At 42.4% G+C, this 24943-nt stretch overlaps 1 protein-coding gene across 2 annotated transcripts in view; it reads left to right on the forward strand.

Annotated features, from left to right (window-relative positions):
• The window catches only part of NOTCH2 (notch receptor 2), a 206412-nt gene that overhangs the window by 15043 nt on the left and 166426 nt on the right, over positions 1–24943 (forward strand). The window contains exon 1 of one of the 2 annotated variants that reach the window (XM_029229051.1): positions 13074–13824. The exons of the other annotated variant lie outside the window; for it this stretch is intronic. Within the exon in view, the coding sequence (XP_029084884.1) occupies positions 13752–13824 (73 nt within the window). The 5' untranslated portion in view covers positions 13074–13751. Of the gene's footprint in view, positions 1–13073; positions 13825–24943 lie in introns of those variants that run through there. 2 annotated transcript variants of the gene reach the window in all.

Here is a 24943-nt window from a genome sequence, read left to right on the forward strand (position 1 = left end):
CTACTTTTGAAAAGAGAGGCAAAGAAAATACAGGAGTGGGAATAATCCAAGGCAAACAATTTCAAGTCTTGGAACAATGGACAGACTCTGGAACCTCCTTGGCTGGGCTAGAGGAGGCTAGGACAAGAAAACGGAAGGGTGCTTAAAGGAAGCCTAGTAATCACTGGTGTCTGTTTTGCTCTTCTAGACCGTGACCTTTATTTGTTTGCTTTGACTTTTAAAGTGCCCTTCTTTGTTCTCTTATGGCTGCATTAAGAATCTACCACTGAGTCTTCGCCTTTTATCCTAGTCAGATCATCTCTGCTATGTATTCATCTCATGTACTTGACTCCTGAGCTTTCCTTCTCTCCTGCTTGTCCTGAGTGCTGAAGCAGGGATGATGGTGGTGGTGGAAGGCTGAAGGGGGATGATGAATGAGTCACAGTGTCCGCTGAGAATCCATAGCCAACTCCTGGCAGCTTATCGGGGGGGGTAAATCTTGGCTTCGGCTTCTTGTTGACTTTATCACCCACTCTGTGTGCTTAACTCTGATGGATGTTATCATCAGTTCTGTTTACTCACAATGCCAAGAGCACCAGTTGAACAGGGAAACTTCAGGAAAACCTACTCGTTAAGTGTCAAGTTGACCAGAAAAGAAGAAACATCATTGTTTTATTGAATTTGGCATTGTTGTAGAAATAAATAATGGTTTATATTTTGTCAAGCTACTTGTGCGTGCAGTCACAGTTGTATTCCTTCTTCCTGGTCAGACTTTGTACTTCAGAGGATGGAAAACAGGAGAAGGGAGATTTTTAAAACACTGCTTTGAGTGGGGGGGGGGTGCGTTGAGCCACAGAAAAGGGTATCACTTTAGGGGATAGGGAAGCATCTCTGCTCGGGTGCACCCAACTGAGAGGGGCCATTGACCACAGGAGAATAGAGATGAGGGACACTGGTAAGTAATTAGACAGCTTTTCCCATTCTGGGTCATTTTCACATTGCAGCCTCAATACATTTTTTAAGTTTTGTAAGTTCTTGGAACATCATATTTACCCATTCAAACAGTTCTTTCAATATAGTGGGTATTTGTAGGCTGACCTAGAAATCAGGACACCTTGAATTTAATCCCTGCTGTGACGTTGGCTGACTCTGTAACTTTCAGCCTTTTTGGTTCTCCAAGATATTATGACTAAAGGAAAACACACAGGTGTTGGAATTATTACATGTGTTCAAATCTTACCCTTACCACTTATTAGCTTGTTGGGTTTGGACAAGTTATTTAAACTCTTTGAGCCTCCGTGTCTTTATCTGTTAAATGCAGATAAAGATATCTGCCTTGCAGGAATGTTGTGAGGATCTGATGAGACCATGTATATAAAACACCTAGTATATAGGAGTCACTAAATACATGGCTGCTCTCATAGGAATATCTGTGCAGAGATGAGAAGAGGCTAGGTGACAAAAAGCATGGGTGTTCTGAGCTCATTAGCTGCTCAATGGTTTCCTAACCTTATGGTATCATTAGAGAATGAGAAGAATGCAGCCTGGCCCCATGGAAATCCAGGCCTGTTTTATTTCTGCAGGATCTGGTCACCCCACAATCAGAATGTGCAGGAGTAAGGGAGGGGGTGAGGAAGAGAGAGAGAGACAGAGAGAGAAAATGGGGAATCTGTGCTTTGCAAAGGTAAAGAATCTCTAGCATTCCGTCAGCAGTGGGACAAGAAAGAAAAGAAGCGGCTGCCTGCTGGTGCTGTGCTCACCAAGCCAAACAACCAAAGTGTTTCCTGCCCAGTCTCCACAGATGCTGTTCCTTAGTCTGGATAAGTCCCCTGGAGAGCATTTGGCTGAAAGCAAGAAAGGCAGCTGCATAACCGCCTGGCCCATGGAGCTGACAAACCAGTGTGTCATCAAAGAAAGAGAGAGTCATGGGAAACAAAAGCCTGTGGTTCAACCTCCCGGTCAGGGAGTCAGGTGGCTGTGAATTCGCACATCTGACTCTTGCTCATTAACAGAATTTCTCTGTATGTCCTTGTACTCCTCCTATTTGTCTGCCTGCCTACTGCTGGGTTCCAGCGGGCAGGCAGTGGGTGTCTACCCCAGTCACTATTTATTCAGTGAGTACTACGTAACCAGCATTTATTCACACAACACAACACATCTACATCGAACATCGTCTATGGGAATGACAAAATAGTAAGATAGACTCAGACTGTGCACTCAAGTAGGTCCCAATGTAGTAGTCATATAGTCAACTAACTGGTAAGTGGTATGTATAATACACGGAAAGCAACTGCAGAGGGGCTTGGGGAAAGGTGCAACAAAGCTGAAGAACACTTCACAGAGGAGATGACATTTGAGCTAGTCCTTGAGCTAGGATTCCACAGGTCAAGGGGAAGATGGGGTGGACGAGGGGAGGGAGGAAGGGCATGTCAGGCAAAGGAAAGTGCAGGAGCAGATGTGAGGAGTACATGGGCCCACAGCATGTCTGGGAACTGGCTGGTAGGTTGATGTACCTGGAATATGGGCTGTACCATATGGGGTAACAGCAGGAGAGGAGGTAAGTATAGCCAGAACGCCAGGGTTTTCTGTTCCAGCCTGTGGAGTTTGGGCTCTAACCACAATGAATGGGGAGCCACTGGTGGGTTTTAAGTACAGAGTGATAAGATTTTTTTTTCGGTACGCGGGCCTCTCACTGTTGTGGCCTCTCCCGTTGCGGAGCACAGGCTCCGGACGCGCAGGCTCAGCGGCCATGGCTCACGGGCCCAGCCGCTCTGCGGCATGTGGGATCTTCCGGACCGGGGCACAAACCCGTGTCCCCTGCATCGGCAGGCGGACTCTCAACCACTGCGCCACCAGGGAAGCCCCAGAGTGATAAGATTTTACTTGTATTTTGGATAGTCCTGTGGGCATCAGTGTAGTGAATAGACTGAAAGAAGGTGGGACTGGAAGCTGGGAGACCAATTAAGAAATCAATTGTGTCAAGTGCTGCAAAATGGTCAAGGAGAATGAGACTGAGAAGGAGTTCACTGGATTTGGCAGTTGAAGGTCTCTGGTGACGTCTAAAAGTAATTTCACTGGAACAATTCAAGCAGAAGCCAGGTTACTAAGCCAAGGGTTTTCAAAGTGTGGTCTCCAGACCAAACACATCAATATCACCTTGGAACTTGCTGGACTAGCAAATTGCCCAGCCCCACCCAGCCCCCACCCTAAAACTCTGGAGCTGGAGTCCAGAAATTTGTTTTCAAAGGCCCTCTGGGTGATTCGGAACACGCGAGAGCTTGAGAACCAGTGGCCTAAACAAATCTTTCTCCTTCTCTTCTCTAAGCATTCCTTACTAGGAACCCTATCCTTCCAATAACTGAGCTGTCTGCTATTCCCTAAAGAATTGTTAATCTTATGGTTTCTCCGCCCTCTGCATAAGCTGTTTCTTCTGTCAGTTGTGTGCTCTCCCCAATGCAATATATGTACATATATAGTGTCTACCTGGTGATATGGAATTCATTCTGCAAGGCTTAACTCAAGTGTCACCTCCTTCAGAAGTCTTTCCAATATTCCCCAGGCAGCCTTTCTACAGATACTTTTTTGCACATATTACTATTATGCGACTTGTTTTATTATATTGTGTTGTTTGCTTTACTATCTGTCTTCCCCACTAGCTGGAAGCCCCTCAGGAGTAGGGACTGCCTTGTTCATCTCTATTTCCCCATTGTTTTCACAGTAGATGCTCAACAAATGTAGGGAGAGGAAGTTGTCGTGGGTTGAAGAAGTAAGAACAAAAGGGACAAACTACTCTTTGAAGAGGTTGGAAAGTGCAAGGAAAGAGACATGTGCCTGAGCCTACCATAGAAAGTACTTGTGCAAGTGTGAGCTAAGGCTGAAGAAAATTGTTGGTTGAGAGGATTAAGCCAGCAGAGAGGAGAGATGAATGAGAATGACAGTGGAGGCAGATGGATAACGAATGGCAACATGGTTTTGGAAAAAGCAGAAGGGGATGAAATCAATGGCTAGTGCAGAAGGATATTAGCATTGGAATGGAGGAAAGGCCTTTCTCTGAGATACAAGAAAAGGAAGTAAAGGTGGGTGCACAAGAGATAAGCTGTGAGGTTGAAGGGAGAGAGGTTGGGGAGTTTTTAGATGGCCTGCCAGTATAGAAATGGGGAGGACTAGGGAAGGTTACAGGGGAGGTGATGTTTGAGCTAGGAGATGTCTTTAAGTGAAGTGGGAAGTAAGGCCTTTTGCTGGGAAGGAAACAGGGAACAGAAAGAGGCTAGAGGACAGTGGGAAAGGTTTGTAAAAGCTATGGAGGTGTGGTAAGGGGCTAGGGGGGAAGGACTGAGGTTAGAGAGCAGCAGCAGGGGATTCTTTGGGGCTGATTCATTTCAGCTGCTGAAGGGCCCACCCATTCACCCCACTGGCTTTGGCAATGGAAGCAGTATAGGTGGATTGTCTGCAGAGGCTGTTTCTGCAATAGGATGGACAACTCTGGCTACAGATCCCGACACCTACGTAGAAAGCATTCTAGCTCTCTATGTCATCAATGCTGTAATATACTGCAGACAATAACCATGTTACTTTACATATGATAACTATTGTAGCCTATGTAGCAACACAGGACAAGATTTATGCTATGTGAATTAGCTGAGAAAGCAGGATTGATTATAACTATTTGAAATGTGCATATGAAGGAACAACTGAATAAGATATACCAAAATGCTATCAGTGGTGGTATTATAGGTGATTTTCCTTTAATTTTTAAATATATATATATATTAAAAAAATATATATATATAATATATATACATATATATTGTTTATAATTTAAACAACGATACGGCAATAAATAGAATTGGTTCTTTCTCTACTGGCATTTTCTTTCATTAGGTACACATAGAAGGCAGTATTTCAGAATAAAAAATTGTAGTGTAGAACCAACCGGCAGAATTGTCTGACCTTCTCTTATCTCGGGGGCAGAAGCAGGGAAATGAAGTCCTCGAGATGTCCCAGGGTTGGAGGCTGACAAGCCTGATTTTGGGCCTCATGCTGTAGGGGAGCACGAAGGAAGTATGTGATCAAGCCCTGTCTCACAAAAAGTTTGGGAGACCAGGCTTAAAACAAATTACAAGAGCGCAGCTTATACGGTGCTCAAGTGGATGGTCTGAACAATGGATGGGATTGGATCTCTCAGGCAGAGGCCTGTGGGCAGGCATATATACCATGCAGAGGTCAACTGTGTGCCACTGGAGGTGGTCAGCTACCTGGGCTGTGCCACTGCTTAGCAGGTGTGTGATCCTCGGCAACTTCTCAGGCTCCACTTTCTCTGCAACGGTGGGAATACCAATAGCTACTCATAACCTGGCTGGAGCATTATAAACAATGAAGTGGGTAAAGTGCTTGATACAGCGCCTGACACACAGTAAGCTGTCCATAAAAGTTAACTGCCATTAGCATTATTAATGATTGTTGTTATTATTACCCATAAATATTTATGATGGAGGGAACTGATTTAGAGTAGGGGCACTCTGAGTTATTTGGAGGGAATTCAGGGAGGTGTCCTGAGTGAGGTTCTCTTTTACCTCTAGAAAAGTGCTGTGGGTTCACCCCAAGCCTTTAGGAGGGAAGAAGGAGCTGTGCAAGGAGGAACTCCACATTGGTTCTTCTTTTTGCTAGTGTTCATGCTACTTCCCCACTTCTAAACAGGTGCATATTACTCCAGAGCACCCTTTCACCTTCCTCTCCCACTCTTCTGTTTTTCTTGTCTTCAACTCTTCTTACTTCCCTTTTCTTCTCAAAACCCCAAGTGGTGGATGAGCAAGGAACTATACTATATTTTGCATGTTCCAAGTTGGCCTTTTCAAAACTTGAAGTTTGTCTACTGATCTCAGCACTTGGAGTTTACTGAAATCAGTCTGTGTTCACCCTATCCACTCCTTCACTTACCTACAAATATATCTATACCCCTAACCATTGTCTTGAGTAAATACTCTTAAATGACAGTCATCAGTAGACAGGCAGGTATTCCAGACCATAAGAGTTCAATTAAGGAAGGCTCTTTTGAGGTAACTGTATCTTGCAAAAGAAACCAATGGAGATGTGAACTGTCCACAGGGCTCTTCTCAGCGATGAGGTGTACTTTTCTGGACTCAGATGTAGATCGTAACGGGGGGAACATCCTCTGTCTTGCTAGCATCTGTTCTTCTTTTCTCGCTTAGACTTTCAGGAAGTGTGATACGAGGGAGGGAGTCAACGGTTTGAAAGAAAAATGACCAGGTCTTTGGTCTGAGCAAGAGAACAAGTATTCATCTTATACAGTTCTCAACAGAAATCAGAATAATTAAAAACAAAAACAAGTTGGTATCCAGCAGACTCACCTGCTAAATTCCAAGTTCACATTCCTGTCCACATTGGCAAATAATAATGATATACTCTCAGCTTTGTTGGAAACTCTATTGGTATATTTACAAGGTCATTATCTTCAGCAACAGATACCTGCTCTGAGCCCAGCAATTACCACCTCTGTCTCTGTACACATTAGCATGCATACACACCACTGATTTGTACTTTCCTACAAAATTACTCTTTCCCTTTTTAATTAGAATGTCTTCAGAGCAAACCCCATTGTTAAGGCCATGTACACTTCCATTGTAAATACCTGTTGCCACCCATTAATTATCTTCTGATGAATTACTTTAGAAGTTTTATTTTTATTCTTACTTTTAAAAGTGGGATTTCTTTTGCTTACTCTCGATGCCCCCGTCCTCACACTTAGCTAACTATTTTGAATTCCACATAAGTGGACTTAGATGTGATCTGCACTCAGATAGTTTAAACATTTTGCCAAACTTTAAGGTGGAAACTTTCTGTACGCCTGGACCTCACTGCTCAAGAATTTCTTGGCTAATTGTGAGGGAAGAAAATAAGAATGTTGGGTGGAAACAACTGAATACTTTCTGAGAACAAAAACCTTAACACTTTACAAATATCTGGAGTTACATAACCATTTTAGTGACTGAAATGCTGCAACTCATCCAAGAATATTGTGGTTCGATAATTACACAGTTGTGGATTTATGCTGCTCTTGAGTTGGGGTGACATCCTGGTACATACAGGTCAATTCTCTTTTACATCATTATGTATAAAAAGTATACACCCACTTAGGAATTGAAGCATAAAATACTTAAAAGAAAATGTTAAGTCAGGTAGTACTAAAGTGAGCATTCCTATACTAACTTTCCTGCTTATCTCATGGATAGCAGAGAATTTTGGATTCCTAGTTAAGTTTAATAGGTGACATTGCCATATAGTATACAGAGCGCATGCATATGAAAAAGATTTAATTATAAAAGGACAATCTTAAATTTTCCTCTCCTTGACATCAATTAAATTGAGATAATCACATTCCTAAAGGGGCAAACATATGCCAAGAAGCTCACATTAAGATTTCTTATATTACTCATTTGGGTCTATGTTCAGTTGAAGGGTCTGACTGGCTCCTAATTCTCAGAGCTAGTTTGAATCTTGAGATTAACTCCTGCCTTCTGGAACTTGTCCTCTGTTTGGCTGAACTTGCAGACCTCTCAGAATGTGTCTTTATTGGACACTTATTCCATGCAAGACATAGAACTAACTACTGTGGGATTATAAATATGAATAAGAAATGGTTCTTGTGTTTATACTGCTTACACTCCAGTTGTATAGGCCACCTCAGGTCATTTATATATTGCTGGCTGGAGACAGGGCGAAATGAAAGTGGCCTTAAAATTAATCACAGTGCTCTCTACTTTCCCATAGTCCTGTGCTTTATCACTGTTGTAGTTATGCTGTTTGTATGTTGGCCTCCCACACTGCACTGTGATCTCTGGAGAACAGTGGCTGGGTCTGATTCCTGTCTGTACTGCCACAGAGTCAAGGACATGCTTTGCAAGAGGTAGGCTCTCAAAAAATGCTTTTAAATAAAAGAATCCATTCGCTTGCTTAGGTTTCCTAGTTACAAGTGGGTCAGCTTGTCCTGTACCGAAATGGAAGTGATGAGAAGCTGTGCCCAGACCTCTGCCCAGAGGTCCCTGCACTAAATATCATCTTGGATATGCTTCACAGTGTTGCAGGAAGGGACAGTGGAATGTGACTGAATAAGAAATCAGAAATAGTGGGGTTTTGTCTCAGCTCTCTCACCAATTACTTATTTAACCTTAGGCAAGACGCATGCTCTATCTCAGTTTCTTCATCTGTGAAATGGGGATAATAATGACTGGCTTGGCTATTCCCCACAACTGCTTTGAGGATCAAATGAGATAATACACTTTAAAGTGTTTTGGAAAGCCTAAAGTACTGCACAAATGCAAGGCATTATTTTGCAAAGAAATCTTTTTTTTTTTTTTTTTTTTTTGCTGTACGCAGGCCTCTCACTGTTGTGGCCTTGCAGAGCACAGGCTCCGGACGCACAGGCTCAGCGGCCATGGCTCACGGGCCCAGCCGCTCCGCGGCATGTGGGATCCTCCCGGACCAGGGCACGAACACGCGTCCCCTTGCATCGGCAGGTGGACTCTCAACCACTGCGCCACCAGGGAAGCCCAAGAAATCTTCCTTTTAATTCCTGTTCCACAAACATTTCATTACGCATCCCTGGGTTATATGGTGAGATGTATGGAGTAGCTTTATATGTCAAGCTATGAAGTGCATTGATACATCAACTTATGCTTGATAAGAACTCCAGAATCTCTTCTTCAACATATATAGTGTTTAGCTGATTTAGCACTGGATTTTCCAAAACACCTAAACTTTCTGTTAATATTGCACCTCTCGCCAATTCATATAGATATATATGCTCCTCATTCCACATTTATTTAAAACATGTATTGTTGAGTACTTATGTGCACTAACTACTGTGCTACAACTGGGGCAAAATAGACAACACAGGATCTCTGCTACTGAGGGTTTTTTCAGCTTTTTGGGTTTGAGAGAATAGACATGAGAACAAGTAAGTGCCTAATTCTGCATTTGTCTTGGGAGGCAATTTTATGTGTGAGTTATAATTAGTAAAGACATATATGTATATTTTTAGTTTTGACAAAACCAAAACTAGTGGTGGCTTTTTTTTTTTTTTTTTTAGATGTTGGGGGTAGGAGCTAATTAATTAATTAATTTATTTTTGCTGTGTTGGGTCTTCGTTTCTGTGCGAGGGCTTTCTCTAGTTGTGGCAAGCGGGGGCCACTCTTCATCGCGGTGCGTGGGCCTCTCACTATCACGGACTCTCTTGTTGCGGAGCACAGGCTCCAGACGCGCAGGCTCAGTAGTTGTGGCTCACGGGCCTAGTTGCTCCGCGGTATGTGGGATCCTCCCAGACCAGGGCTCGAACCCGTGTCCCCTGCATTAGCAGGCAGATTCTCAACCACTGTGCCACCAGGGAAGTCCTAGCGGTGGCTTTTATTCATGTTTTTCTACTACTAATGATTTTACTATATACTACTATACATTATACTATATACTATATAGTATAGTATACTATATATACTACTATAGATTTTAATCTACTACTATAGATTTTAATTTGGTCTTGGAGACTGATTTTTTTCCCCCGGATGAAAGTTTGTGGGATCTCACTTTCCTTTATATCAGTCAAGCTATAGAACTTTAAGGAATAGCAATAGCTCTGCTTAGTTATAGGATCACCTGAATGTTTTCCTGCCAATTTCTCCTATACACTAGAATTTGCTTTGACTGGAAGTACTGTTCTTGGGGAAGGCCATCCCCCAATCTAGTTGAGTAATTAAACTGCTGAATACGTTTTGGGTTGACATCGCCAGGTACATCCTGGCATCTTATGTCCTCAGATGCTACTCATGTTTTGAGACACCACCACTAGACCCCCGGCTTCTGATAGGAATCAGGGAAACAGTCATCTAAATGCACGCAGTGGAATTTAGGTTTAGCTAAATTTCTACCTTCTACTATGGAAGAGACCCATAGTAGAAAGCATATTTCAGTGCAATTCCATCCTGCTGATCAGTCCGGCTCTGCCCAGCTCTCCTTAAAGCAGTCAACAGCCCAAGTTGCTCCTGCTAAACACAGTTTTTCCACTTCAGCTACACTGCTCCTTTGCCTGCTTATCTGTTCCACCAAGCCTCCTTTTCCTTCTGTATTTCCTGTATACGGGAATAGCTCATAATACCTCAAGATACTAAGGTCATTGCTGACTCCTTGGTCTACCATTCCTCTCTCACCTAAGCAGTTACGAGTCTAGGAGCCAATGCCTATCTTTTCTGCACGCCCACAGCCCCTGCCTAACTTCTTATCTTCCCACTGTAGGGAACAATCTCTCCTCTCTATTGTTCACCTGCCTCTACACTCATTCCCTGTGCTTGAGACAGCTTAGACCTCTAACCATGCGAAATCACCTCTTCTTTACCTCATTAATCTTCTGGTCCTCCAATTCTTAGTCCAGATGTTGAGGTCTTCCAGGAAGACTTCCCTGACCACCCCTGGGCTGGGACATGACACACAGTCCCTCAGCTGTGAATGTTCAGCTGTGAACATTCTACTTGTTGCACTGGATATTAATTGTCTGTTACTTCTCTCTCTCTTTCTTTATCCCTCAACTCCTCATACAGGATCTGGACCATGGTAAATATTCACCAGAATGCCAGTTGATGGGTTGGACTTACTTGCTCTCATCTCTCAGTCTTTGCTGATTCCAATTTCTTCCCTTGATTTTCAGCTCCCTTTTTGTTCATTTTTACGAATTTATAATGCATAACTTCCTTCAAAACACGTCCCTTCAAATACCTCTTCCGTCATAGCCTTCCCTGACTTCCATTCATGACATTTATTCTTTATTACTTTTGTCCTTATGGGGATGTACGCCATAAATGTAACTTAATAACAAATCCAACAAAACTTGCATGTGAACAAAGTAATTGCTTTCCTTGAGACAGTCACCTTGAGAAATCACATACATATTTTAATAATGTTGCAGCTACAGTCATTTCTGGAGCTGCTCTTTGGGGGTGATTACTTTTACATTCTTCTGGCTCTATTAATAATGACAAATCAAATCTTTGCAGGTGATTTCAAAAATTTGTATACAGCCAAGTCATTATGAACTCTATTCAGTGAGTAAGGTGAATGATCAAGCTGGTAACCCCACGGGTCAACACCTAAAAAGTAATTTAATCATCTTTTTTCTGAACATATTTGTACAAGGGAAATTCCAAAACTATTTTGACTAATTATGTTATTTTTGAAAAGAGTTTTTAGCATCCCAAGCTGACTACTTTCAATAATAGTACTTGCTTCTCTATTAAAAAGTGCTTATTAAAATCCAGTTTGGAAAATCATAGGCCTATGATCATACTGACTTGCACTTGTTTGGTGTTGTTTTACATTCTAGTTCTTATGTGATAGATACTGGGAATGAATAAGGCCATGGTCCTTGCCCGTACGGCCCTCTTAATCTGGTTGAGAAGATAGAAATACAAACGGTCCTGTGTGAAAAAATAGATAACAGTGTAAGATAAAGAAGCAGTACAGTGGAGGGACTGTCAGTGAGGGATGGAAATTCGTTACAGTCTCCGTAGAGCCTTCTCAGGACTGAAGGATGAGTGATTAGAAGTTCACCAAGAGGAAGAGGGAAGGGGACTACAAGAGTCATTCCAAATCAGGGGACAGAAGGTGCAGAGACTGAAGCAAGACGATATGTTCAGGGGAGTCTCAAGTCATTCAATACTGTTATTGTGTAAAGTTCACAGTGCGGGCAGAGAGGACAAGATCTGGAGCCCAATGAAGTAAAGGCCTTATGTTTACCATTTGTAGAAGTTTGGATTTTATCCTGCAGGAGCCAGGGAGAGGCTCTGTGGGTAGGATTCCCCTTCCCAATAGGATCATAAACTCCCACATCCAACTAGTCACATAGGTTTGCCTCCCCTCCCACCTCCTACCTCCCACCCCCCTTTTTTTTTCTTCAAGATTGTCTCAGATCCATTCCCTCCTTTCCATTCTGGAATTTACCTCATTACTGCAGGCCTTCATCGCCCCATGCCTGGACTGTCTCACAAGCTCCTGACTGGTCCTTGGACTCTGGTTCACCTTTTGCTCCTGACAATCAATTTTGCAGAGGATTATCAGAGCAACTTTCCTTTCCATCAAGTCTCACTCCTGTTCAAAAACCTTCAGTGGTTTTCTATGACCTGAGAGATAACTGTACCCCCCATCCCCTGCTTGTCATTCAAGGTCCTGCATACTCTTCTGCCAACCTCCTTTCCCGCCTTGACTCTGGTGGGTCGTTGCTAATAGTGCCAGAACTCATCTACTGACTTCCTTATCTTATTTGCTTTTAATGATGGCCTTCCCCTGGAATGTTATGCTCACACAAACTTTTTGATTATTTCAGCTCTTTTCTTACAAATAGCAAGCCCACTTGTACCCATACCTGATCACATTCCCCACTCTCCTGCCGAGGAAGTAACCATTATTCTGGTTATAGTCTTCTACCATATACTGTGTATTATGTATTCATAAATAATATATAGTATTGTTTGGAAAACATTTAAATATACAGAAATGGTATACTTTATAGTTCCTTCTGAAATTAGTTTTTTTTACTATCTTTTTATTTTTAAGACTTATCTCTATTGACATATATGAATACAGTCTTTTCAATTGCTGTATTGTGTTTCATTTTACAAATATACCATACATTATTCATCCATTCCTCTATGGGTGGGCATTTAGGTTGTTTCTGATTTTTAGCTATTATCAACATCTTACAATGGGATATCCTTAGCTGATCTCCTTGTCCTATGCCAATTTTACTAACCTTTCAAGATCCTGCTCTCATCCCAGCTCCTTCATGAAAGCCTTCCCTGAATCCTGCAGCCCGCAGCAGCAATGTCTCAGTCCTCAAAACTATCTTGTGCAGCATGCGTCTTTAGTAACAGTCCATTGTGCCGGGCACACCGCTACGCAAAGTAAGGCGCCTAAGAAATATTTGCTAAATGACTGACTGACTGACTGACTGACTGCATGAATGAATGAATGAAGGGTGCAACCCCAGTTTATGGCTCTGTTCATTTTAAATGGACTTTGGCGTCTTGGCCCGTTACCTTCTTTGACAGCACTGGTCCCTTTCTACCGCATTCCTCTTGCTGGCCCGGGAGTGTGTGGATGGATGTGTGGGGGTGTGTGGGCGAAACCTATCTCACTGGATGATGTCTGTCGCTCCGGCAAGTTCAGGATCTCGACAACCCTAGTGATTCAAGTTCAGGGTCCTAACACCCACCCCGTCGGCTGAGGTCGGGCCCCGAGAGACGCTCCAGCGCCGATCGAGTTAAGGCGCGTCGGGATCCGACGCGGGTTGGCGAGGCTGGAAGGGGTGTCTGAAGACTCATAGTAGATCCCTCCGCGCGCAGCCCGGGCCGGCGCTTCTTCCTGCGGGAAACCCCTGGGTGCTGAAGGCGGCGGGGCCTGGCCGCGGCGACAGCGGGGCGGGGTTTGCGGTGGGAGGAGGAGGCCGAGGCGGAAGGACACACGAGGTTGCTTCGCTGCACACCCAAGAAAGTTTCAGCCAAACTTCGGGCGGTGGCTGAGGCGGCGGCCCAGGAGCGGCGGACTTGGGGTGCAGGGAGTGGAGGCACGGAAGCCCGAGCTTCGGGGCGCAGCGCTAGGCCGTGAGCGGCAGAAGCAGGGGGAGAGGAGGAAAAAGTGGGGGCTCCTCTTTCGGGACCCCCTCCCCATGTGGATCTGCCCAGGCGGCGGCGGCGGAGGAGGAGGCGACCGAGAAGATGCCCGCCCTGCGCCCCGCTCCGCTGTGGGCGCTGCTGGCACTGTGGCTGTGCCGCGCGACCCCCGCGCTTGGTGAGTATCGGGGCGTGGGGTGCTGTCCCCTGCGCCCCGTTCCGTGCCCCTCCGGCCCGGCCCGGCCGGCCACCTGGGGCGACCCTTCCCACCCTTCAGTCCTCCACTCTGCGAGAAGGCCGGGCTCGCCGTCGGCGTGGAGTGAGGCCACTTAGTTCCTAAAGTTTGGACATCATCGCCCCCCTCCCTGGGCGCGCCCCCTCCCCCGCGCTCCTCGCCGCCTCCTGCTCCCCTCTGCCGGTGGCCGCACGCACGCCTCCTCGGCCGGAGGCGGGCAGCAAGTCTCAGAAACTCCCTTTCTGGAGCACTTGAGTTCGGGGAGTTGGGCAGTTTTGCCCACTTTGCTCCGCGTTTCCTGGGGTCGAGGGAGAGCCAAGGGCGGGCTGCCCGGGACAGCCATCGCCGGCCGCGGAGCGCAGATGGGCTGAGCGGAGGAATGCCAGATCCTGGCGTGGAGGGAGCGGGGGCAGGGCCTCCAAGGCCAACGGCTTACACCTTCACAGCCAGACTTAGCTTTGCTAAGAGCAGGCCCACAGTCTGAGTGGGTGGGTTTGGTTTGGATGGGGACAGGGTTCTGCGGCGCGCCTGAGTTCTGACACTCTGAATCCACGGTCACCATGAATCCGGTGTAAAGTTTTGTTCGAGTCTTTGAAAGGTGGAGGCAGGAGCAGTAGGAAAACTGGTGTGGCTGCTTGCTGAGCCACATGATTTAAAAATCTCCACTGCTGTTATTCTTTCCGAGGCGCAGAGCTCGGGCGCTGTTTCAGAGTCTGTGTCCAGCCCCAGGAATGTGGTGTGACGATCACCAACTCCTCCAACCTGGCAGCAGCTTTTGCTGTTCTTTTGGCATGGTTGGAGGTGGGGCGGGGGCGGGTGAGGAACAGTGGATACGTTAATTCAAAGTGGTGCCTTCGAAAGCTTCTTTATGGTTGGATATTTGCAACAGTCTTTCTGAACACGGTTGGATCAAGGAAAGGAAATCGAATCATATCTTACCCATCCCACCCACACTCTTAGATTGCAGATTTCTTCAGACTGTTTAGTGGAAAGAGCTTGGGCTTTGGAGCTCTGCTCTTTAATCCTGGGTTCAAATCCAGCTCTGTTGTATGAAGTCACCAATAAAATGGGAATGAAATTACCCAGCTAATAGGATTAATTAAGAGAATGTATATTAAACCCATGGCAGTCAAAAGGTATTCAGAAAGTCCTTTCAGGGCAGGGCTGTGTTTTATTTTTTTTTGAACTCTCTGGTTCCAGTGGGATGGTGGCTTGTGCATGTTTGTTGAACCGAAAGGGGCCCCTTCTTTTCCTAGCCTAATCTGAAGGAAGATTTTTTACCCTTACCAAGAAGACTAGTACGTGATCTATGTCTCTTTGCAAAGAGAAAGTTATGAAGATGAGCTTCAGAAAACTTTGTTTTTTGTTCATTGTTAACAGACAGTCGACATGCCAATCACAGATGTTTAAAAGACATCAAGGTTATTTATCACAGTGCTGGGTTGTTCAACACCAAACAGATCCTTCTTGGAAAATTCAAATTCCATACACTTCTGGGTCCCTCAGAATTTCAGAAGTGGGCTAGGATGCTGTGTGATGATGAACCAAAGCTCTTGTTTCAGAAGCGTTTAACAAAACACATATGATAGTATTTTTGCCTTTCCTTTTTCTTTGAGTGAAAGTTCTAGTATAAGTGTAAATTTAGGATAGAGAGGAGTATAAACAATGGGATAGTCCAGGGTTATAATCCTTGGTCTACCATTAGCTTGTTTTAGTAAATAATTTAATCTTCATGGTCTGTTGTCTTATCTATGGAAGAGAACCAAAGAGATCACTTACTTTAGAGAGTTGGAGGGAATAATAAATATGTTTGCAAAGCGATTTGCTAAATTAAGTGTTTAATGATGAGACTGATGTCAGAAATAGGATTACTCTGACACACAAGGTTTCTCTCATTCTAGGACCTATACTTCTGCACTGATGAGTTATTGCTCTTACTAGCTAGCTTTTAGGTGGACAAGTCAAGTGTTAGTGTTAGCTCAAAGGATAGGATTTAGGTATTTTGATTTTTAGGTGTTCTTCAGATGCTAAACTACACAAAAATAGAAGAGATTAAAAAACCTGTTTATTGGTACAAATCTTGAATCTTTTCAGAGTCTAGCAGCGAAAGCTGCTTGAATCTTCTCAATTTATTATCATTGTGTTTTGCCAAGGTACCAATTATAACACACCCTTCCAAACTTTTGAGTGTTCCTGTGTTTGGCTAGTGGCCAATTGTTAATTTAAACATCGCTGAGTTCCTAAGGCAAGGAGCTGTCAACCCATCTGTCTGATTGTCTAAACAGCTATCAAGACCACCCCTTGCTCCTTGTTTTCTTTTGCTTTGCAATGGGAAGTGACTCCCTGGTTTTGCTGCCTGCTAGATGATTTCTCAGTTGAATTCTTCTCTTTTAAAAAAATCACCAATTGTTTTTTCCTTCAGATGGAGATAAAACTTACCCTAAAACTGTTTTCCTTTTTCTTCTTGTTCTCTCTGTATTGTTATTATTTCTTGTTGGGGAGGAGGGATGAAGGAGAGTGATTTTTTTTTTTTTTTTTTTTTTAGTCTCTCTTCTCTTTTTCCTGATTTTTTGATTCTAAAAAATACTTGCCACATCTTTTTGGCATCTCCCTGTGCCATTCCCACTCTACCGCCTCTTCTGTGGGCTTCTTATAGCATAGAGGAGTAACTTTCGGTTCACCTGAACTATAGTTGCTGGCTTCAGGAGCCTTAGAAAATGTTTAAGTTCGGTGGGATATGCTTGGATGCTTCAGACCAGCCTTACAATACATTTTAAAAATATCACACCCGCAGAAATTCTATTTTGCCCACAAAATTTGCATTGATCTAGTTCCCACTCTCGGATGCCATTCCTAGTGGTCTTCCTCCTTACCCTCCTTCCTTCCTCCTTACCCTCCTTACCCTGTCCACGGCAGTAGAACAAAGCTCCACATCCTGGCTGCATCAAAATCAGCTGGGGTGCTTTTGGTACAGTAGATCTGAGATTCTGTATTTTTCAAGGTTTACAGGTGATTCTGTTACAGCAACTTGGTTGGAACTCAATGATATTTCATTATTCTGCCTTCAGGTGTGCATATGGGGTCTTTCCTTTTTAATTTTAATAATTTCCGGAATGGACTGAACCTTAGTCAGCCATTCCAGTATTTAACCCTTCTGACTCCCAAAGGTTTTTAAAATTGCCAGCATAAAAGCTATAGAGTATAATACTGTTTCTTCTTGTTCATCTGGGCACAGTGGGTCCACATTGTCTCTTTAGAAGGGCTTCATATATTTGCAGGATATTATTATAAACTGCCTCCTCCCTTTCTTCTCTCTTTTTCTTCAAGCTTCATTCATATGTATCATTTTTGGACAGTTTGTCTATTGGTCCTTAACGGTTTTAGAGCGAAAAATTCTAAGCAATGGTTTGCATGAGAATATAATCCGAGATTTTACATTATACTGTGTGTACAGTGCTTATTTAAGTGCTTCTTTTCTTGACGTCTCTGCCTGGATGCCGCAACTTGAACCTTTTATTTTACTTCCACCCTTTCCTTATTCTCCTTCTCTCTTCTCTCCTTTCTCTGCAAATGACTTGAAACCAAAGGGTTTTCTTTTCCTCTACTTTTCTTTCTTATCGGCCTACCATATGCATTATATTTGGGGCAGATCACTGGACTAGAAGCCAGAAGACCAGAATTCTCCTCCAGGTCAGTTATTAATTAGTCTCGTGCTGTTGCTGGAGGGGCACTGCTTTGGTCCACCGTTTGCTCGGGCACTTTGTTCATAATCACTGAGCCAAGACTAGAGTCGAGATTAGAATTTCTCTCTTCTGGTCCTCAGTCTAGTGCCTCGTCCATTTTCCACACCACTTCCATCTCTTGTACAAATGAGCTCATGTACACAAAAATACTTAGAACTTCCTCAAGTGCTTATTGTTAATGTGTGCCTCTTGAGGAAAAGAATTGTGTCTTTTCAGTTGTGTTTATTCTAATGCCCCCCCTTGTACCTAGTATGGTGCCTTGGCATCTAATTGGCACTCAATAAATATTTGTTTAATTGAACAATTACTTTTAGTCATTTTCTTATTCTGGACTCCTGTGGTACTTCAAGTCAGTTTTTTAAAAGACAGTATTTGCAAGAGTTATTGTTTACCTTACATTTGGGGGAAAAACCAAATTTCTCCCTTCCCCAGATGTTTTATTTAAACTTGCCATTTTGAATTTCCCTCTTTGTGTGTGTGTGTGTGTGTGTGTGTGTGTGTAGTTTCTTCTCTCTTTTTTTTTTTTCTGATCACTTCTGACCTTCATAAAGGTCACTTTTACTTTGGAATTTAACCTCAAAGGTGCTGGCATTCACCCCCAGCCTCTCACTTGAGTTGCTTCTACTGCTTCCTGTATTACTATATTACTGTGAGAGCAATTTCTATTATTTTGTCCAGAGTTGCCACACCTTACTGTAATTTGGACATTTTGGGGACTCTTGGAATATAGTGTTTTTAAAATTAGAATTAAGAAAATTTTTTTTTATTTTACATTGGAGTGTAGTTGATTAACAATGATGTGTTAGTTGCAGGTGTACAGCAAAGTGATTCAGTTATACCCATCCAAGTATCCTTTCTTTTTCAGATTCTTTTCCCATTTAGATTATTACAGAATATTGAGCTGAGTTCCCTGTGCTATACAGTAGGCCCTTGTGGGTTATCTGTTTTAAATATAGCAGTGTGTACATGTCAATCCCAAACTTAGAATTAACTAAGTTTGTTTAGATGATTATTTTGAGTTTTTTTTCATCCTGAGCTGGATATTGCAAACTTGTACTAGACTGAGAGAATATTTACGTTAAGTGTATTTGTTTTTTCCCACCAAGAGCGTTCCCTTGAAAACCACCACCACTGACAAGCAACTCTAACAGTGAGACATGATAAATAAATTTTTGAGAGAATCATAGAGTGTGAGCTATCTCCAAAATGAGATTTGTTCCTTGAGGGCAGGGACCATATCACACACATCCCTTCTCTGAGAGTCAGAGTCAGCTGGGCAGCAGGTCCTGGTTAGAGCACCTGTGACTCCTGCTCTGTCCTCCCCAGCTTTGGGACATTCTGGAAGAGAGGGGTGTGTCCTTATGCTCCTTTCTCCTTTGAAGAGAAAAGATCAGTTGAAGGCTGACCCCACCTACAGACTTTTATGCTATCTCTTTTTATTAATTAACGGGTAGCTGAAATTTTCCTCTTTATTGACTTATGTATTGGGAGGAACTTTGAAAAGTTCACCTAGTCCTATCTTCCCCGTGCTGGTTCTGATCCTCTTACAACATCCTGGTTAAGATGTAGCCTGCCTTTTTTCTCCTTGAACACATTTTGTGATAGACAGCTCCCTGCCTTCGGAGGCAGGTGAGTCTAGATTTGGACAGCTGTAATTCTTAGAAAGATCTTTTTATATCCAGCTGTAATCTGCCTCCTTATGACTTGCCCCCATTGGCATTCTTCTCAGGCATTTGTCTCAAAGAGTCCTGAGCCCTTTGTGGGTGACAGGGATCCAAAGGTACCCTTTACTGAACTGACACCCACCCCTCCGTAGAAGGAGTTAAACTCAGTGAGGAGCATGAAGATGATCCTGTCTGGGATGATTGTTTGGGTTAATCACCTTAGCCCTATGTGTTTTATACTTCCCTGCCCAGAGGGGCACTTGTGGGAGGGAAGCATTTGTTGAGCAGTGTTTCCCTAACCTCTCTTATAATAGGAATACCTGGGGTCTTCTCCTGGAGATTCTGATCCAGTGAGTATGGAATAGTGTCTGGGAATTTGTATATTTAAGAAATAGCCGGGTAATTCTTACACTAGGGAAGTTTTGGAATCACTGCAGAGTGAATCTAGGGAAGCCAAGGGCTTTTTGTTTTGTTTTTGTTTGTTTGTTTATTCTTTGATAGTGCTAGAGGTGGGTTGCTTTGACTGCATTCTGTGGTCATTTTCTTCCCCTGCTTCTTACAGAATGCCTAGCTCACCAGGGAGAAGGAAGCTGCTCTGGTGTCCCCATAAGGCTAGTAAAGTTGTTTTGTTGTAAAAAAAAAAAAAAGTTTTTTTTGTGATCTATCCAAAGTCTTACGACTGCCATGTGTGTGTCATGTATGACTTTGGTGGAAGCTTCCTTATCCCTCCATCAGAATGTTACCTGAGATACTAGAATACTTAAAAGTTCCACAGACTTTTTGGTGTCCATTAAGGAATTCTGTCCTCAGCCCTTGTGAATGATGCTGTCTTTGAGGATGTCTGCTTTGTTAACCTATGAACACATGTCTGGTGCAGGGATTTCCCTCAGATATGTTAGTGCAAAAAGATATAAAGGTCACTCATTTCAGGCAGTCCTGCTTTGGTGGGGCGTCTGGGCTGCTGCAGCGAATGGAAGAAGGAAGGGAGAATAAAGGAGAAATGGAGGACCTCTTGAGCAGAACTGAGCAGTCTGCAAGAACGGGCCCAGGAGTGCTCCACTGACAAAGACACTTGGTCTTGCTGTTTTTTTTTTTTCTTTTTTTCTTTTTTTGCGGTACGCGGGCCTCTCATTGTTGTGGCCTCTCCTGTTGTGGAGCACAGGCTCCGGACGCGCAGGCTCAGTGGCCATGGCTCACGGGCCCAGCTGCTCTGCGGCACGTGGGATCTTCCCGGACCGGGGCACGAACCCGTGTCCCCTGCATCGGCAGGCGGACTCTCAACCACTGCGCCACCAGGGAAGCCCTGGTCTTGCTGTTCTTGATAGGAAGAAGGAAGTGGCTTCAGATCTGAAAGGATATGCTCATGGTCTCTGGATGGGACAAACAGCAGTGTTCGTTGGCAGTGGTAGGAAGTTGGCTGTAGGTCTGTTCTTTCTTTTCTCCTCTCCTTTTTGAAGGGAGGACCAGCTTTGTGGCAGAAAATACATTGTGACTTTAAAAAGAATAGTAAAGCCAAGAAGGTGGGATGAAAAGCCATAGCTAGGAATGAGCAAAGCAAAGCAATTATTGTATTAATTTACTTATATATGTAAATATATGTTTCTATATAATACTCTAGTAGGAGCCCTAGCTATATTGGCTCTAAGATTTATTGCCTGTGGAGCTCTTCTCTCTTAGTGGTGTGTTAGGGAGGACTGTGGTGTGTTGTCATTCTTAATTTGTGTGTTTTCCTTAGTATCATGTGGTAGGGAGTACAGGGTATTTTACTTTTCTAGCTGTGTGGGAATCACTGACCAAATGGAAGATAGAGTCCTGCCCCCAAGGAGCTGACATCATCAGGGAGACAAGACAGATGAGCACACAAAATTAGGAACATGAAGTACAGTTATTTAGTAACTTATCTACACTCTCTGAGAGCAGTTTCCTGTAGTCAGGGTGACTAAGAGCTGTAGGGTCTGAGGGAGGAAACTCTAGGACCACCAGGGAACGGCGACCCCCAGCTCACCCCTGCTGGGCTTGTCTGCTGTTCTCCTCTTTCTCTGTTGGAATTCAGAAGTATCAAAACTCGACTGGGAAAAGACAAAGACCCCTTGTTTGGTGGGGGTGTAAATATAAATTTGGCACCTGCTGTGGTGTCTTAGTGGGTTTGTGGCAAGAGAGAGGGCTGTGTTCTCAGTCTTGGATGCTGACTGAGCCTGATCTAGGACAAGTTAAGGTGGAAGGGGCTCCGTTGGAAGATCGAGTTCTCAGTGGCAGTAGCTGAAGGAACTTCTCATCACAGTCAGGCAATGACTGAGGTGTAGTGTGGACACACCCCGAGTTGCTGCCTCAGGTGGTATTGATTAATCATGCTGACATCTCCCTCACCCTCTTGTGCTTGTCTTGGCAAAACCCTGTCCTACTAGCCCCTCAAAGTTTGGGGTTTACTAGATGATTGGACAAACTCTTGGGAGGTCATTTTACTGTCCCTTGCCGCTCTTGAACTGCAGGCGGGTTACCATGTTCCAGTTCCGGTGCCCTTGCTCTCCTAGTCAGGCGGTGAGGGGCCTGTGTCTCTCTTCCCAGTGGACTGGAGCACCTTCCCCAGAGGCCTCTAGGGCAGTTTCTGGTCTTCAAGTCATTTCCTTCTGCAGGATATTGGCAGTGACTCTGGTTCTTTGAATGCCTCAGCCAAACATCGTGCCAAGCTGGACTCACCATCTCACGAAGACAGGTTGGATCTGTGGGTGTTGCAGAACCTGTTTCTGGGTTAAGGGTAGCGCTCCCACCCTCATATATTTATTCATATGAAGAAAGCGTGTGTGTATTTTGTGAGGTAAGGAAAACATGATGATAATATTTTGATTGGAGTCAGATATTGTCTCCCTAATAGTCTGTTGTCTTTTAACAAATAGTATCCCTTTAAAATACAGTTTTGCTTGCTGACTAAAGTGTTGTACAAGAAGCTGTGGTTACATTCTAAAGTATACGACCTTGTTCAGAGGCAGGTGCCTTTTTAAATTGTTGTTTGCTTCTTTTTCATCTCTTTTTACTCTCTCTCTTTTGTGAGGAGATTCTGGGAGGCTCTTAAACCTCAAAGATTAAATAGCCTATTTTAACTAGTACCTAACAGGGAGAGGTTGCTGTGTTGGCATACTTATCCAACATTCAAATAAGAAAAATTGAGAACTATTTATACACTAATATGTTCTGTTGAGTTTATGACTATGAATAATAAGAAAACTAGATAGTGCTAATTTGTTAACTTCTCTGAATGGTTAATGTGGTATGCTGCAAAGAAACTTTTGTTTAATTCTCTGCTTTCACATGCTTTTGTTTGTCTCTAAAGTGTGGAGAGTCATTGAAGTTTGAGGACATCTATGTTTTGATTATTACTTTTTACTATGTTTTCTTTGCAGAGAATATGCCTTTACCTATTTGCTATATCTTTTTAAATTGGAAACATGAAGGGTATTTACTTTATTACAATATCTAAAGCACTCTCTAACCTTTATGAGGATTATTAGAGAAAAAAACATATTTGTAAATCATGCAAGTTTTGGATTTTACTGTATAAAGTAAGTAACAATATGTCATGGCTCCTGTGACATAAACTTTCTAAGACATTTAAGGAAAATGGTTGTAACTGAAAACAAACATTGTTACATTTTAAGGTAGGGTTGCATAGCAACAGAATTATTCCTTATGTTTACATGTAATTAACTCATATTTATACTTTGTTGATTTTCTATGGCACCTTTATAAGATTTTTTGGGGGGAGGGGGTTTTAAAGTAATTACATTTAAAGATAGTTAAGGACCTTTGAAAAGTCTAGAAAAGTGTAAGAAAAATCCACAGTCTTAACCACTGTTAATATTTTGGTGTACATCATTTGGTCTTTTTATCTACTCTTAGTTTTAAAAATTGTATATTTATAATGTATATACAATTTTCTGTTCTGCCTTTCTTTGGTGATTTCTCCTTTGCTTTGGTTGCATATTTGGCTCCATCTTTTTTTTTTCTCTATATAAATGACACTGATCTTCTTTATACAAAAATTTCCCTCTTTAGGATTTTTCCATTAAGCTAGATTTCCAGAAGAGAAATTACTATCTCAAAGAGAGTGATTTTTAAAAATTGGGAAATAGAACTTTTTAAACAGAAAAACGTAAGAGAAAATTAAAATCTCCAATAATCCTATCACCTCCAATCAAAACCCACACTTGCTATTTTGTTACATTTCATACAGTTTTGTTTCTGTGTCTCTTACTGTAATTAGGACTTTAACATATTACAGTTTTACCATATACTTCTGCACCACTTAAAATATTGTGAACATTTTCCCATATATAAATATTTCTTTCTCTATTTTATTTTTTTCTTTCTTCCTTTTCATTGAGTATAGTTGATTTACAATATTGTGTTAGTTTCTGGTGTACAGCAAAGTGATTCAAAAAGAATATATATATATATATAAAAAAATCTTTTTTCAGATTCTTTTCCATTATAGTTTATTACAAGATATTGAATATACTTCTTGTGTATAAATATTTTTATAAGAACATGGTTTTAAAAGCTGCATATTGTTCTATCTGAAGATTCTATTATATTTTATTTAAACTGAAATCTATTCTTAGTTCCCAATTTTCATAATTTGTAAACAATGCTGTGATGAACATTCTTACATATAAATCTTGATAGGAATATTTATTTTCTTAACATAAATTCCAAGAAGTCAAATTATTGTATTAAAGAGTGTGGATCTTTGTGTGGCTTTTGATATACACTGCCAAATTTCCTTCCATATAGTTTGACCAAGTTATACTTCTATCAGCAGAATATGAGACTCTCAGTGTTTCCAGCCATTGTCAACACTAGTTTTCCTTTTTACAACTCTTTACCAATTGGGTAAGTGGTAAATGCTACCTCATCTTAATTGGTCTCTCTGCTTACAGTGATGTTGAATGTTTTTCATATGGTCAGTAGCCATTTGTATTGCCTTTTCTTTTTATTTCTTTATTTTGGTATATTGTATCTTTTATTCATCAAGGTATTTAGTTTTTGGTTACTGATTTAAAATATTTCTTTAAATATTAAAGGTATGATCTCTTTGTCTGTCTTAAATGTGTCGAAACATGTATGGACACGTTAAACTACATAATATCAAATTGCTACCAATATTGATATCAAAAATTTATGTGATAGTTTTTTAAAAAATCCTTTGATTTCTAATGTGCTTGGTCAATTTTCTATGTATTTGTTAACTGGTATTTTCTGTAATTACTTTAAACTTCTAATCTGACTGTATCATAAATCAACAAGCTGTCAGTTTTATGTGCCCAGAAAATGCACATTTACTTTAATACCTTATAAAAAGATGCTGGAAAAAAAACAGTGTATTCTGGAGCCTGGTAAGTGATTTTGGGTGGGTGGAGGTTAATCTGCTTCTGTGTTGTCTTCTGAGATATCCAAGATCTTGGAAGTGTGTAACATCCCATTAGGCAGGGCTAATATGCACTATTAAATCTGATATTTTGGCCTAATTGATAATTGTGCAATGGTCTAGCCAGTCAGTTTGGTTGGCCAACAGGATGACTAAGATTCCTTCCCCTCTCCCTTCACCAAATTGATTAGTTGTGGGACAGAACTGACTGAATCAACCTGTTGTTTTGGCAC

Source organism: Monodon monoceros, unplaced genomic scaffold, assembly GCF_005190385.1.
Source record: "Monodon monoceros isolate NGI ecotype Baffin Bay Population unplaced genomic scaffold, NGI_Narwhal_1 Super_Scaffold_18, whole genome shotgun sequence".
In the NCBI taxonomy this organism is placed as follows: domain Eukaryota; kingdom Metazoa; phylum Chordata; class Mammalia; order Artiodactyla; family Monodontidae; genus Monodon; species Monodon monoceros.